Source organism: Nanorana parkeri, unplaced genomic scaffold, assembly GCF_000935625.1.
Source record: "Nanorana parkeri isolate BGI_ZX_2015 unplaced genomic scaffold, ASM93562v1 scaffold952, whole genome shotgun sequence".
In the NCBI taxonomy this organism is placed as follows: domain Eukaryota; kingdom Metazoa; phylum Chordata; class Amphibia; order Anura; family Dicroglossidae; genus Nanorana; species Nanorana parkeri.
Genome location: NW_017307220.1, coordinates 490,555 through 506,294, shown reverse-complemented (window position 1 = coordinate 506,294; position 15,740 = coordinate 490,555). Strand labels below are relative to the sequence as shown.

The 15,740-nt window shown below is 48.2% G+C and overlaps 1 protein-coding gene across 1 annotated transcript in view; it reads right to left on the bottom strand.

The window, feature by feature from the left end:
* PIEZO1 (piezo type mechanosensitive ion channel component 1) overlaps nt 1-13,962 on the bottom strand; it is a 190,125-nt gene extending 176,163 nt beyond the window's left edge. Inside the window, 1 exon segment of the mRNA XM_018566479.1 lies at nt 13,850-13,962. Within this exon segment, the coding sequence (XP_018421981.1) occupies nt 13,850-13,913 (64 nt within the window). The 5' untranslated portion in view covers nt 13,914-13,962.
* Between the last annotated feature and the right edge of the window lie 1,778 nt (nt 13,963-15,740).

Genomic DNA, 15,740 nt, shown 5'->3' with positions numbered 1-15,740 from the left:
GGGGGGGGGGAGGGGAAAACCCCCAAAACACAATGGCTGTATTATCTTATTGATTTTTCACAAGTATCATGGACGTTATCACCCTTAGGCCTGGTTCACACCTGGGTGTTTTACAGCGTGTTCCTACGCGCTATAAAACGCTCAACATGTGAAAACCAATGATTGCCTATAGGCATGGTTCCCACCTGGGCGTTTTACCGCGCGTAGGAACTATGGGGCAAACCACTTACCCTGCAGTTCTCTTTTAAGTCGCCATATAAAATTAGGCCATCAGCTGGAATATCTGCTTTCAAAGCAGTGGGTTAGAGATAAAAGGGAACATAGGTGCTGTTACATGAAGGGTACACATAGGGTGACTTTACCACTATGGTGATGTTCATCAGTAGCACACACACGATGGGGTAATAGGAAGATGTATACCAAGAGCAGGCGACCTCGACACTCCAGCTGTGCTAAAACGACAAATACCATTATGCCTCTGGGAGCCATGCCTGTGGCTGTCAGAGTCTTGCAATGCCTCCTGGGACTTGTAGTTCCACAAACAGCTGGCATACAGAGGTTGCCCAACAATGATGTATAAAGTATGGCAGAGGTGGGTGGATGCGAAGAGTATTTGCAATCATTTAAAAAAGTTTTGTTTCAACTGCATATTTTGATGTTCGGTGAAGAAATGCGATATAAAACACAAGATGGCAAAAATTGTCTAAACTTTCTTCATGTTTAATATTCTAGAGGTTACGAGTCTGTGACGTTTTTGTTCTCAACAGCCTTGTCATACAGCTCTCACAGGGAATGGGAAATGGTCTTCTATTATTCCCTCTCTGTTCTCACCTGTAGCAGACTAAATGCCCCACGTCTGCAGCGCTGCAATGAAGCAAGTCTTTAATAAGTTATGCAGGAAAGTGACACTCGTGAAATCCTTTCTCCAACCTCAGTAGCTTTTCCTGTTCATCCATCGCATCGTTCTCCAAGGCTGTAGTATTTGTTGCTTATTGTTCCTCGTCACTTCGAAGCAGCTAGAAGAACTGGCTATGCTAATCTTGAGAGAGATGGGAAAATCCACAGACTGTGGAGCTTGCCAGAGCATCTAACCTTCCCTGTGCTTTGTTAAAGTAGACCGAATATCAAGAAATGATTTTGGGACAATGAGAATGTTCATTTGTAAGAATACCTCCACCCCTAGGTTTTCTAATACTACATCCGTATCGATGTGTGCTGTTATACGCCTGTGTTCTCTCCCTCTCCAGCAGAAATGTCAGCCCGGTGTCAGGCTCTAAGGCCGCATTGGAGGCTGGTCTATCCCGTCTGGTCAGGATTGATAACCGACACCGTGTCTGTGCAGTTTTAGGCCTCATTCACACAGCTAAGTGTCGATCCGTGCGGCGTGCATGGCCGTATCGGGCCGTTCCCGGGAACGACAGCTGCGTGTGATTGTATGCAGCAGCCTGTTCTTCTCTATGGGAGGACGCTGCCGTATGCTCACCCGAACTGCACATCCGTGTGGGTGTCCGTGCTCGGACGCAGACAGGATCCATCCTGCGTGCGAGTACGGACACCCGCACCGATGTGCAGCTTGAGTGAGTGTACGGCCGCGTACTCCCATAGAGAAGGACGGGGGCTGCATACAATCACACGCAGCACCTGTCCTTCCCGGGAACGGCCCGATACGGCCATGCACGCCGCACGGATCGACACTTAGCTGTGTGAATGAGGCCGTACCCCCGCTACAGCAGTCAAGTAACAAAGCCTGTCGATTTCATGAAGATTTTTCACAACAGAGGGGCTTGATACACCGAGACCACATCCCTGAAAAGAGTGCAGGAAAATGGATCCAAGAGAAACAGCTGCAGAACGGGATCTCCTGGATCCATTTTCCTATAGGCCTTATGCTTTCATATCATCTGATAGCGCTTGTGTCAAAAGCATTTGTGTGTCTTATCGCCACTGAGCTCAGGCAGAGAATGGCCATATATCATGATACCCACCTCTGACTGGGAGGGAATACAAAGTAAATAAAAGTAATCCCTGAGCGGAAGGTCTGAATGTTATAACACTAAAGGTCCCCACACACCGTACGATAATCGTGGGAAATCCCGCGATCGTACGATTATCGCAAGGTGTGTGGAAGCCGTGCGACCTCTACTACTGTAAAGGTCGCACGACTTTTAACTTACGGACATGTTCGAAAACCCGCCGAGCATCGTACGATGTTCGGCGGGTTTGTGGCATGTCCGTACATTAAAAGCCGTACGGGCCGGTGTGCACAAGCGCACACTGCCCGTTCGGCATTGCGGTCATCGGAAGTCTTGCGATGGTTGTAAAAGGTGTGTGCCCAGCCTAAAGGTGGCCATACACTGTACAACCATCGCAAGACCTTAGTCTTGCGATGGTTGTAAAGTGATTAAAAAAACCTACGATCTGCCCATCTTGGACAGGCAGATCGTACTCTCGATCATCGCAAGCCCGCCCCCCTGAGGGGCGGGCTTACGATGACTGTAATGAGGGGCGGGCTTACAATGACTGCAAACAGGCCCGTTCGGCAGTTGTTGAACCAGCAGGCCACTAACTCGCCGAGAATCGTACCATTCCCGGGCGGGTTTTCTAGCATGCTGGTTCGACGGAAGACGTGCGACCGTACAGTAGAAACGGTTGCACGCCTTCCATACACTGCACGATTCTCGTACGATCGCGGGATTTCCCGCGATTCTCGTACGAGAATCGTGCAGTGTATGGGCACCTTAGGAATAGAGATTCTGATCATTACATATAACCAGTGGTGAGTGGTTTTCTTCAAAGCCTGCAACTTCCCCATCAAGCAGATCATTGCAAAATTAGCAGCTAGACGGGACCAATATTTGCATATCTCATGGAAGAGCCATAAATTCCAGCTAGTCCCCGCCTCCCACTTTTACATCTTTGCCACAAGCTTACTGGCTGTTCAAGCAAAGAATTCCTCTAGATGGGGATGGACAGACAAGTTGTTACTTAAAGGATCAGTCCATCCTGCAGGGATTTCCTATCATGGCAGGGACCCTGGCTCTGGGAAACTGCCACAGACTGTATGAAGGGGTATGCATCCCGTAGTTTATTTCCCATTCATCGATTCCCCAATGACTGATCCACTTGTCACCCAGAAGGTGTCAATGTTAGCCCTGGTTCACACCTAGGCGGCACCGGTTTTGCGCGTTTGTACGTGTGTTAGCAGCATGCGGTTATTTGCGTTGTGCACATTTGTATGCGCGTTTTGATTGGAAGCTCAAACCATTGTGGGCAATGGAAGAAAGCCCGTAAAAACGCGCAAAAATGCTCACGAAAATGTACAACATGCTTCTGTTGCATGTTTTTGGGCATTTCCAATGAAGTCTATGGGGAGGAAAAGCGCTTTAAACTGCCCAAAGAAGCTCCTGTGTCTTTTCAGGCGTCTGGCGGTTTTTTTCTGCTCAGGTGTGAACCAGGGGCCATTGAAAATCATGGGATTTCGTGTTGGGCAGTTAAAAGCGCTTTTCGAACTGCTCAGAAACGCCTAGGTGTGAACCAGGGCTAAACCATCTCTGGCATTTACATTGTTGTTACAAAACAAGGAAGACGCATTGACTAAACAAAGAGCCAAAAAATCTGTCAGCTACTAGTGCGGCCTCGCTGGCACAGCACAAATGCAGTGGCTTAGCACTTCTGCCTTGCAGCACTGGGGGTCCCTGGTTCGAATCCCAGCCAGGACACCATCTGCATGGAGTTTGCATGTTCTGGGTTTCCTCCCACACTCCAAAGACTTGCTGGTGGATTCATCGGCTCCTGTCTAAATTAGTCCTAGTGCATGTGAGACACAAGGGACCTTAGATTGTAAGCTCCTTGTAAAGCATTGCGTAAAATGGTCAGTGCTATATAAGGCCCCATTCACACCGAGTGGAAAAACTGCGATTTCCGTCGCAATATCGCGCATTTTTGCAGAGAAGTCGCCGGCCAATGTTATTCAATGGCGCTGTTCTAATGTACAGCTCCATGTCGCCCGTCACTGTCGCTCCAGCAGGACCCTTTGTCCCGCGCAGGTCGCACGATTTTTCTATTTTTTAATGCAGCCCGACTGTGAAGCTCGCGCAATCGTCGCCCCGAACAGTCGCACTATCCCAGCCGCGCGGATCCGCTTGTAAGGTATGTCGCTTAGTGTAAATGGGGCCTTAATGCCTGTGATGAATAAAGAGTGAATCACTCAATGCAAGTCCTATAGCCAAGCACTGGATAACAATGTCACAGAGATCAGGATTGCAGAACAAAAGGGTTCTTTGGAAACACAATTCGGTACAATCAGAGGATGCGCGGAGCATAGTAAGAGAACACTATTACAAACTGACAATCGGCATTAGATTCCTGGGAAGGGTCGAGGTCAGATGACATTCCTGCTTCTGATCTGTATCTCCTGTAAGGCGCAGACGGCTTTCATCAGCACAGTAGTGATCAGCAATTCCTTGGCCAAGATTGCAAATGACAATATAAGATAACCGGATATCACAGCGAGTTCGCTTATCTTGCTAGCTTAGAGATTAGAACTGATTGGAGGCTACGAGTACGAAGGTTCTCATGCTACGAGTACGAAGGTTCTCATTACTATCCATTGCGAGATGTGATACCCACCAGGCAGCTCTCACCACCGAGTATGTGCAGGGAGTCATTTACAGGGAGTATGTGCAGAGCTACTCCCACCTACATGAGGTATACTGGTCCTCCATAATGACATCAACACCCTTTCTATGAATGATATGAAGAATGAAAACTACACCAGCCATCAAATTCCGGCATTAAAAAGTCATTTTTTTGCGTCTTTTTTATAATTCTGGATTTTAAAAAAACAGCTCCAGCGGCTCGGACACATTTCACCCGACTAAGGGGGTCAGTCATAGAATCAGCGGGACTTGGACAAAATCTGAGCAATGCATATTAAAAGCGAAAAAGGTTTTTAAGCCATTTCAAATGCTGATGAAATCACTTACAATGGATGCTGCTCCTTGATGTTTAAAAGTTTAAGGCTGGGTTCGCACCTGGGCGTATGGAATATGCACGTTTGCCGCGTGTTTTTACCGCGATTCGCGGTAAAAAAAACGCGCGACAGACGTGCGTTTCCAAGGGCTATCCGGCTGTATCCTAATGGATATGCGCGGAAAATACGCCCCAAAGAAGCTCCTGTACTTCTTTGGGCGTAGGGCGTTTTGCAGCGCTGTAAAACGCCCAGGTGTGAACCAGGTCTCAGTTTCCTGCAGAATAAGCTGATCCCCTGAGCACTGGTCCTGACTTCCTGTTTAACACCTTGTTCACACCAGACACCCGATTCTGGCCCGAATGCATTGCATTGCGACCGGCTCACTATGTTGTGGGGCGACCGGCCGCACAAGCCACATTATGCCTGTGGTCAGGTTCAATCGAAATGCTGCAAGCACTATTTTGACTCGAGAAGTGGAGACTTGTTTTCTGGAGTGACCAATCGCGCTTCTCTGTATGGCAATCCGATGGACGTGTCTGGGTTGGCGGTTGCCAGGAGAACGGTACTTGCCTGACTGCATTGTGCCAAGTGTAAAGTTTGGTGGAGGGGGGATTATGGTGTGGGGGTGTTTTTCAGGGGTTGGTCCCTTAGTTCCAGTGAAGGGAACTCTTAAGGCATCAGCATACCAAGACATTTTGGACAATTTCATGCTCCCAACTTTGTGGGAACAGTTTGGGGATCACCCCTTCCTGTTCCAACATGACTGCGCACCAGTGCACAAAGCAAGGTCCATAAAGACATGGATGAGCAAGTTTTAGTAAAAACCTTTCTACACAAAATCAATGCATCCTTATTGGCCCCTTACTTTCTGCAGTTGCAATGCACATCCCAGCAGGTAGGGGGCAGCACACAAGTGGCTGTAGCAGGAGGCATGTACAGTGCAGCCCCATTTTTTATAACCCGAGTACCCCCACTTTTCCCTGTCTCAGTAAAGAGTTCTCCCAATTGTTCTGGGTATATTGGGAACTATGTAAAGAATGCAGTTGTAGAGGATCTCCACCTTCATCACAATATACATCACAAAGTGGTGAGAAATTTCGAACAGTGGTAGTAATTGCAAGAGACAAATACAAAGCAGATTCTAGCCAAGCCCAGGAAGAGGGACTTGGGAAACTTATCATATTTATGCTTTCATTATCATAACCAGATACAATGGCAGAAAATGAATATTCAGCGGTATTGCTTTATTGTTTGTTACTCAAAATATCACATCAACCTCTGTGTGTTGTGGACCAATTCCCTGCCTCCAATAATGTATGCTGAACTTTCATCTGTTTAACCTTCCATGGTTCCTCCCTTCCACCTCATCAACATGCTAATGAATTTGTTTTAAATAAAACCTTTCAGCTTTAATTACACACCTTATTCTAGACCCAGCGATGTTATCACTGGGTCTCTGTGCATCTTGATGCAATGCAGGCAGCTCATGACTGGTGGGAGGAGCCAGCAGGGTGCTATACATAGCTTCCTGAAAACATGAAAGCGCCCTGCCTTCGGCCCTGATGCAGACAGTGGGCTGGCTCTTGGGAGGAGTTATGCAAATGGTGCGGAGGCATGCACAGGGTCCTGCGGACATCAGAACATCCTGCTAATTACAGACATACAGAAGTAAATGTATGCCATATTTTTGTACTTTCATATGCATACCCCCCCATGCCCTTCAGTAGAATACATTAAGGTCATTAATGATAAGAAATCTGCATGGTAAATCCTGACATTTCCATACTTTCCCAGTCTCAGGCAATGCATACATAAAAGGTATAAGCAGGATGACAGAGGAATGTCTTCCGGGAATGACAATATTCCTATTTTATTCCAATTATTTTGAGATTTTTAGGGTCTCGACACTTTTGTACTAAGGCAGCCCATTTACTCTGCAGACTTCACGTCACTATTGGAGCAAGGGGGAGCAGCGGAGAACCCAGGAGGTCGACATTAACACGTGTGTCAATCTGCCCAATGGGATGCAGCATTGCAGAGGTGCTGCAGGTGCGCTGTGGTAGCGCAGCATCGCACCACATCTCATGGTAATAGGTTACGTGGTGTAATACAACGCACAGCCAATGAATGAAATAATGGCACCCCATCGCACCCAACACTGCAACATGTGATGTAGAATCACATTGGGATAGATGTGAATGGAGCCCTACAGGTATGTGCTCGATTGATATTTTTATTTTATTGAGATAGATGCGTGACAGGGTCACTTAAATGCACTAAAAAGGAACCGGATACTTTTCTTTGCCTGGCAGGAAATCACCATGTGGTTACATTGCCTGCTACTGTAATAGTGCATTAGGGAGCCATACAAAATGAATGCGAGTGATGACCGTCTCCGGAGGAAAAAAAATAGCGATTTAAAAAAATAAATATATTTTAAAAAATAAATAAAGTGTACAAAAGCGCAATGTTGGGTGATTCATTATTTCCACACAGACAATGTCCTACAGACATACAGAAGTAGACACATGACATGTTCTTGGTGCTTTCATATGCAGAAACCCAGCCAACTGGTCAGTAAATTAATACATTTCGATTGGAAATGATAATAAATCTACATTGCAAATCTTCACCATCTTTATATAGTTTCTCAGTCTCAGGTTCTGCTTACATAATATTGTAGAAGTAGGATGAGAATGGAATCATTTCACATGGTGGTGAGCAAGAAAAGTGTGAGATTATACAAATCAAATGATAGATAGATAGATAGATAGATAGATAGATAGATAGATAGATAGATAGATAGATAGATATTAGGGATGCACGGATATCGATACTAGCATTAGTATCGGTGCCGATGGCGAGTATTTGGGCGAGTACTTGTACTCGCCCAAATTATACAATGCCTAGCCCGATACTTCCGGCATCAGGAAGCGAGTCATTACACGCTGCCCAGCTTCCTTATAGGCCGGGAAGCCGGCTCCATGCTCCCATGACTGCGCACCAGTAGGGTAAAAAATAAATAAAGTGTACAAAAGCGCAATGCCGGGCGCGTGTAATGACGAGGCGTCCGGCTTCCTGATTGCTGGCCAATCAGGAAGCCGGGTGCCGTGTAATGACGCGACGCCCAGCTTTCTGTTTGGCTGGGAAACCGGCTTCATGCTCCCTCGTCGCCTCATGACGAGGGAGCATGGAGCCAGCTTCCCTGCCAATCAGGAAGCCGGACGCCTCGTCATTACACGCGCCCGGCTTCCGGATTGGCCAGAAAGCCGGCTCCATGCTTTCTTGTCACCTAGTGAGAAGAAGCATGGGGACGGCTTCCCTGCTAATCGGGAAGCTGGGTGGCGAGTCTTTACACACCGCTCGGCTTCCCGGGTAATCAGGACGCCAGGTGGCAAATTATTACACGCCGCCTGGCTTCCTTAATGGGACTTCCGGTATCGGTGAGTACCGGAAAAAATATATATCGGTACTCGATATCGAAAAACCATTATCGGTGCATCCCTAATGGCAGATCGACGAAATTCGACCAGTTAGTATTGCTGACGAACGATTATCCAAATCGACATAGGTCTGTGCATGATGGGGTATTTGTGCGGAAATTGAACGAGGGTGTGATGATGGGACAAATGAAATTAAACGATAATTGTAAGGTGTATGGCCACCTTCAAACTTCACCCTGAGGGCTTGTTCACAACAATTACAGTGCGTTCCAGCACGGTTAGCTGCTGGAACGCACTGTATCGCATACTTAACTCTCCTCTGCATTCTGGGGCAGGAGGGGGCATGGTGGTGCATTAAAGTCACCACGCTCCCTGCCTGCAGTGCGATCTCCCGCACCAGAATGTGTGGCACAGCTATGCCTGTGTCCTGGTTCAGTGGGATCGGAAAAGAATAGTCCTTGCAGCATTTTTGCTGATCGCACAGGACCGGAATGTAGGCATTGATGTGCCACACGTTCTGGTGCGGGTGGTCACACTGTGGGCAGTGGAGCATGGCTGTGGCGCCATTGACTTAAATGCACCACCACGCCCCATGGTCAGAAAAGTAAAGTTAGGCAGAGAATATACTTTTCTTTCACATCTAGAGCTACGAGGCACAGGTACCCTGTTTCCCCTAAAATAAGACCTACCCCAAAAATAAGACTTAGTACTATGTTTGGGAATTGCTAAAAAATAAGACCTACCCCGAAAATAAGACCTAGTTGTGACCATTCCCAGGGCCGGTGGTGGCATAAGGGGGAACTTGACGGGAGAGAATCGGAGGTCCTAATGAAGCCAGCGCTAGAGGAAGCAAAGCGGCAGCGAAGGGAGCAGTGCCGCATAAGGCGATGCTTCTTCTATAGCGTCGGCTCCTGTCACTGGCAGAGTGATACCAAATGCACTCCACCTGTGAGGAAACGATAGTGAAAGTGCGTTTCGCTCATTCTGGCCAGTGATTGGTTACCAAATTGCTCTTGGAAAGGTACGGCACCCGATTGCCCTGATCACCCTATTCTTAACTTTGCCATTTTGGATTATTTAATTTGGATTTGCGTTAACTTTGGATTGTTGTACATTAAAAAAAATAAGACCTACCCCGAAAATAAGACCTAGTGTGTTTTTTTGATGCATTAAAGTCACCACGCTCCCTGCCTGCAGTGCGATCTCCCGCACCAGAATGTGTGGCACAGCTATGCCTGTGTCCTGGTTCAGTGGGATCGGAAAAGAATAGTCCTTGCAGCATTTTTGCTGATCGCACAGGACCGGAATGTAGGCATTGATGTGCCACACGTTCTGGTGCGGGTGGTCACACTGTGGGCAGTGGAGCATGGCTGTGGCGCCATTGACTTAAATGCACCACCACGCCCCATGGTCAGAAAAGTAAAGTTAGGCAGAGAATATACTTTTCTTTCACATCTAGAGCTACGAGGCACAGGTACCCTGTTTCCCCTAAAATAAGACCTACCCCAAAAATAAGACTTAGTACTATGTTTGGGAATTGCTAAAAAATAAGACCTACCCCGAAAATAAGACCTAGTTGTGACCATTCCCAGGGCCGGTGGTGGCATAAGGGGGAACTTGACGGGAGAGAATCGGAGGTCCTAATGAAGCCAGCGCTAGAGGAAGCAAAGCGGCAGCGAAGGGAGCAGTGCCGCATAAGGCGATGCTTCTTCTATAGCGTCGGCTCCTGTCACTGGCAGAGTGATACCAAATGCACTCCACCTGTGAGGAAACGATAGTGAAAGTGCGTTTCGCTCATTCTGGCCAGTGATTGGTTACCAAATTGCTCTTGGAAAGGTACGGCACCCGATTGCCCTGATCACCCTATTCTTAACTTTGCCATTTTGGATTATTTAATTTGGATTTGCGTTAACTTTGGATTGTTGTACATTAAAAAAAATAAGACCTACCCCGAAAATAAGACCTAGTGTGTTTTTTTGAGCCAAAAAAAATATAAGACAGCGTCTTATTTTCGGGGAAACGTAGTAGGCATAGGAATCAAACATAGCAAATATGATGTGATGAATAACCGCCACCACCACCACCACCACCACTGTTCTGCAGCTGAAACTAAACATTGTTTGACCGACTCACAATCTCCATCGCAGGGTGTTGTGTCACTCTTCTACTTATTGCTGCATTGTGACATGGTCATGGTAAAATCATTTCAACAAGAGGAAGCTTGGCAAATATTGAACATTCTCACTAGATCCCGCCTCAGGCTCCATTCAAAGCTTTACACAAGGAGCTTCATTTTAAGTCATGTGACTTCAATCTTCAAATCTCATTTGACAAAAGGTGAAAGGAACGGCAACATTATTATTTCACAGAAGGATCCTATATGGGTGTTTGTGCATGAACCCCATTGTGATCAACTTTACGCTGGGTCTGAGTACAAGGTTTTGAGATATTTAAAAGGAGACCTATGAGGTGAGTGATTTCCATTCATCCTCCTAGTTAGAGCCGACCTGTGACAATGAAACTGTCACAGGGCCACTATCGATCGGGAAGTGAGGGAACACATACCGTTGCTTGCTCACTTCCCAAACATCTCCCTGCAGTGACTGTCAGTCACCTCTCCCCGCAGGGATTCCCCCCTCCCCGATCCTTGAGCGCTGGGGTAGGGGACGGGCACAGCTGGCTCTGCCTCTAGATAGGCAGAGCCCGCTGTCACTCACGCAGCTGGGTGGATCTTGACAGTATCGTCGGGATCCGTCCTGGCTGCGGCGCCCTCAGTATATGGAGCTTTGGGTTACAGGAGGAGGTTAGTATATGTGCCACTGCGACCCCAAAGAGAACTATGGCATGAAAAGGTTACCACATAGTTCTCTTTTAAAAAGAACTCCGGGTTTTAGAAAAATTATTCCCTGCAGTGGGGCTTCCACTACACTGCAAGGGTTAACTGCTTGTTTTGGTTTAGGGGTGCAAATAAAGAAGATATGCTCACCTGATCCTTGGTTTTGTGGCGGTGACTGCTCACTTCTCTCCGCTCCGGCTGTGGTATGTCCCTTGGCACCAGTCTAGCAGCCAGGCAGGAAAGAGGTTCAGGTAAGTATATTTTACCCCCTAGACCAAAACAGAGTTTAACCCCTGGGGTAGCCCCTCTGCAAGGGTTAATTTTACTTTCCAAGTGCTGGAACATAATCAACACATTCATACGGCACAGAAAACGGTCAATGTTGATCATTACAAGCAATTGATTTATCTCTTTTATCCCCACTACAATAAAATGACAGCCGGAACCCGACACAACACGTTCCCTGAGCTGAGAGAACCATTATTCTATCCTTCCAATAGAATGTCCCATAAAGAACGTGTCTGGGGTATTCCTGGAAAGGGTTAAAGGCGAGGTGTGAGGGAATGATGTCAATCTTTGTAATAATGGAACGTGTTTCACCAGCGGTTCAATCACCCCGAAGGCAATTATTGTTATTTTATGGATTAGACGTTCAATTCAAGCCTTTGCCTGCACAGCCCGGGACATACATTCCACAGCCATGAGGGAGGGACGGATCACCCAACATACACAAGTCTATATACTGGACTGAGGGCTTAACACCTTCACAATGCCACACCAATCCATTCAATCCCTCCGCCCGCCTCCTGCTGCGGGTTTTGGCCCATAGAGGTTGATTGATGCAAAGTGGAGCTGCAAAGTATTTATTTTGGTTGCTATTAGGAACGGCTTCAGATTTGCTCCCATTTCCAAAGTCAGCCCCCCACTTATTCCTATCAAATGCCATTATAAAAATTGACCAAAATTCAGCCAGTGCGTGGCCCAGAATAGCACCCCTCCATTGAAATGTTGATGTTTGGCGATGGAGTTGATCTAAAAGATCTTCACGCTTTGGTGACTCCTGACCGCGCGGAATCGTGCACGATTGTCGCGCGTTGGAGGTGTCGCCTAGGTGTGCGCCTAGCCTGAAGTCTACGGGGCTAAATGTGCTGCAAACTGCCCCAAAGAAGCCCAGGAACTTTATCCAGCGACAGGCATTTTTGCAGCTTACGACAAAACGCTCAGGTGTGAACAAAGAGAAATGAACAAGCATTCGTGTGCCGAGCGCTTTGTCACGCGTGTCTGTGCGCTTCTAAAATGTCTAGCACCTAGGCGTCAGCATTTTTGCACGCTGTTTTGGCTAGAGTGTTTTGCACATTTTTTTTTTTTACACACATGAAGATGCGCGTCTTAGCTGTCAGATTGAAAGCCATTGTGGTCAATAGACGAACGTGAGTAAAAACGCGCACAGAACGCATGTGCATCAAAACGTCTAGCTGTGAATAGGGGCTTACGCAGGCGAGGGGTGAATGGGCCCTGAAACGTTTCCCATCGATAGCAGGCCATTTCCAGCTGTAGACACCGGCCCAGGTATAACCCAGAGGAGGGGGAGTGAAGGAGAGGTCAGAGTTATAAAATGAAAACAATGGAACTACAACCCCCAACGCTCCCTGGAAAGGAAGGCATGCTTGGTAACGTTGTATATACAGAGTGACAAATGTAATCTAAGAAGTATGAAATGACTAGGACGCACGAGTTACGTAAATTCTGACATAGAAACCGCTCATGAAATTAATTAAACTGAAATCACTTTTTCCGTGCGATGTGTCATGTCACAGGTTAGCAAGAAAATGGCAGCCACGTAAAAACTATACAGGGGGGGATATAACGTTACAGATGAGGAGAATAGAAAACACATAATGATTGAACACAAATCTGGACTCAAGTAACCAGAGCAGAAGTGGAGCGGTTACCCAAACCTGCCAGAACCAGCAAGCCAACTTCTTATTACATAGCCAGTTTGGTTCCTATGCACAATGGCTCCCTGGCAGCTGCACCATCTCTGCTATAGCCGGCCACACACACAATCAGACATCCACCAAACAAATAGGAGATCCTGCCTAAAACTACTCATCACATCATCTCAGGTGGACACAGCTGGTCAGATCAATCTGCCATATCATACTATACACATGTATAAAAAGGTACAAGATTGGCACAACTTTCACCCAACATTCCCATATTTTTCTAATTGGGTATAATTGTGGGTCAGGGTTATAAATAGACCCCCTTAGTACCCCCAAATCACACCGTCGCACTATACACTAGCTGCGATTGCTGACCTGTGTAGGTTCCAGGGTGTGTTACCCACCTAAGTCCCTGACCATAAACATGCCCACACCTAGTGGCCTGACAATATGATTCAGCAAGCGAAGGATCAAGAGGGCAACCCTTAGCACATGGCCCCTGGAAAAACAAGTTGGCCATGGCAGCTTTCTGATTTTTGCATTGACAAGTCCCTTTGCAAGCCTCTCCTACTTCCATCAGCTGTTTCTCACATCCCCACCTGGCCACGTGACAGTGTATCTGTCAGAGAGGAAAAATGATTGACAGGCTTACCTGCTAAGAGGGACAGAGGCAGCAGCAGCCAGAAGAGAGCTCCACACAGGACTTTCAGCTCCATGGCCAGGGGGCAATCAGGGGGGAAAGGGGGAGTAGTAGTCCACGTGGAGGGTCTGGGTCAGATGTCTCCGTTGCTGTCATGCCATGCTGCTCCCCCCAGACACACGAATCCTCCTCATCCAGACACCGATGTGTACACAGCTATGTACGAGAGGTGATCCCATTGAATGACAACTAGGGGGAGGGGACGGGCACCTCCACACCGGGCCAGCACCTCCCCTCCTCCTCCTCCTCCTCCGGTACAAAAAAAAAGTTCTTAGACGATCTGATCCTTGAAGGGTGAACCCTGCCCGGGACTCAGCGTGAGATCAACACCCAGCACGGGGGCTCCCCCCACTTCTAGAAACTCCCTCCGACTCCTGGACAACTTCTTCTATATAGCAGGACCAGTCTCCTCCCTGAGAGGTTCTACCTAAAACTCTGCCCGACTTCCTTCCCAACTCCGGCTACACCCACACCCTGCCTGCCACAGGGGTGCCCACCATCCCCGGGGGCCTGCAACACGTCACACTCACTCTGATCTCAGCCCTACCAGGAAAGAAGAGGAAAAGTAGCCCTGGAACTGCCCCTGGGGAGAGGGTACCCCTTAACTGCCCTTAGAGAAGAGGTACCCCTGTCACTGCCCCTGGGGAAAGGGTACCCCTGGAACTGCCCCTGCAGAAAGGGTACCCCTGGAACTGCCCCTGGGGAAAGGGTACCCCCTTAACTGCCCTTAGAGAAGAGGTACCCCTGTCACTGCCCCTGGGGAAAGGGTACCTCTGGAACTGCCCCTGGGGAAAGGGTACCCCCTAACTGCACCTGGAGAAAGGGTAACCCCTTAACTGCCCTTGGAGAAGAGGTACCCCTGGAGAAAGGGCACTAACTCCCCCTGGGGAAAGGGAAACCTGTAACTGCCCTTGGAGAAGAGGTACTCCTGTAACTGCCCTTATAACTTGCCCTTCAGAAGGGGTAGCCCTGTAACTGCCTCTGGGGAAAGGGTACCCCCTAATTGCCCTTATTATTGCCCCTGAAGAAGCAGTACCCCTGTAGCTGCCCTTGTAATTCTCCCCTGAAGAAGGGGTATCTCTGTACCTGCCCTTATAACTTCCCCTGGGGACATGGCACCCCTGTAACTGCCACTGGGGAAGGAGTACACATGCAACTGCCCTTATAACGGCCTCTGGAGTATAGGTACCCCTGTAACTGCCTCTGGAGTATAGGTACCCCTGTAACTGCCCCTGGAGTATAGGTACCCCTGTAACTGCCCTAATAACCTCCCTTGGAGGACAGCTATCCTTCTTATTGCCCCCTGGAGAAGAAGCACCTCTTTAACTTCCCTTATAACTCCTCTTGGAGAACGGGTCCCCCTGTAACTGCCCCTGAGTGGAGGTTCCCCTGTGCTGCCCTTATAACTGTACCTGGAGTAGGGGTACCCCTCTATCTGCCCTTATAGCTTCCCCACGGTCGGGGATACCCCCGTAACTACCCCAGGAGAGACTCTTAACTCCCCCCGGAGATTCTCTGGATCTTGTGTCCGGTGCAGCCCATGTTATAGATTGCCAGCTCCTTGTGCCACCTGCTGATCAGCCTTTTGCAGATTCCTTCACTGCCATCACATGCCCCTCTGCCTTGGCACAGCACCCAGTGCCGCCACGTTGTGTGCCAGTGTCCCCAGCCACTACTGCCCAGTCTCTCTCGGCTTAGTCCCGGTCACCTACGTCACAGTCCTCCTCGCTGATCTTGGCTGTTTGTTTTTTCTTCTTTCGCTCGTTTTTTTCCCCCGAGCGTGATCAGCCGAAGGTCTGCTAGACTCGCACACAGCGCCACCCGGTGGTCGCTTTTGTGTACT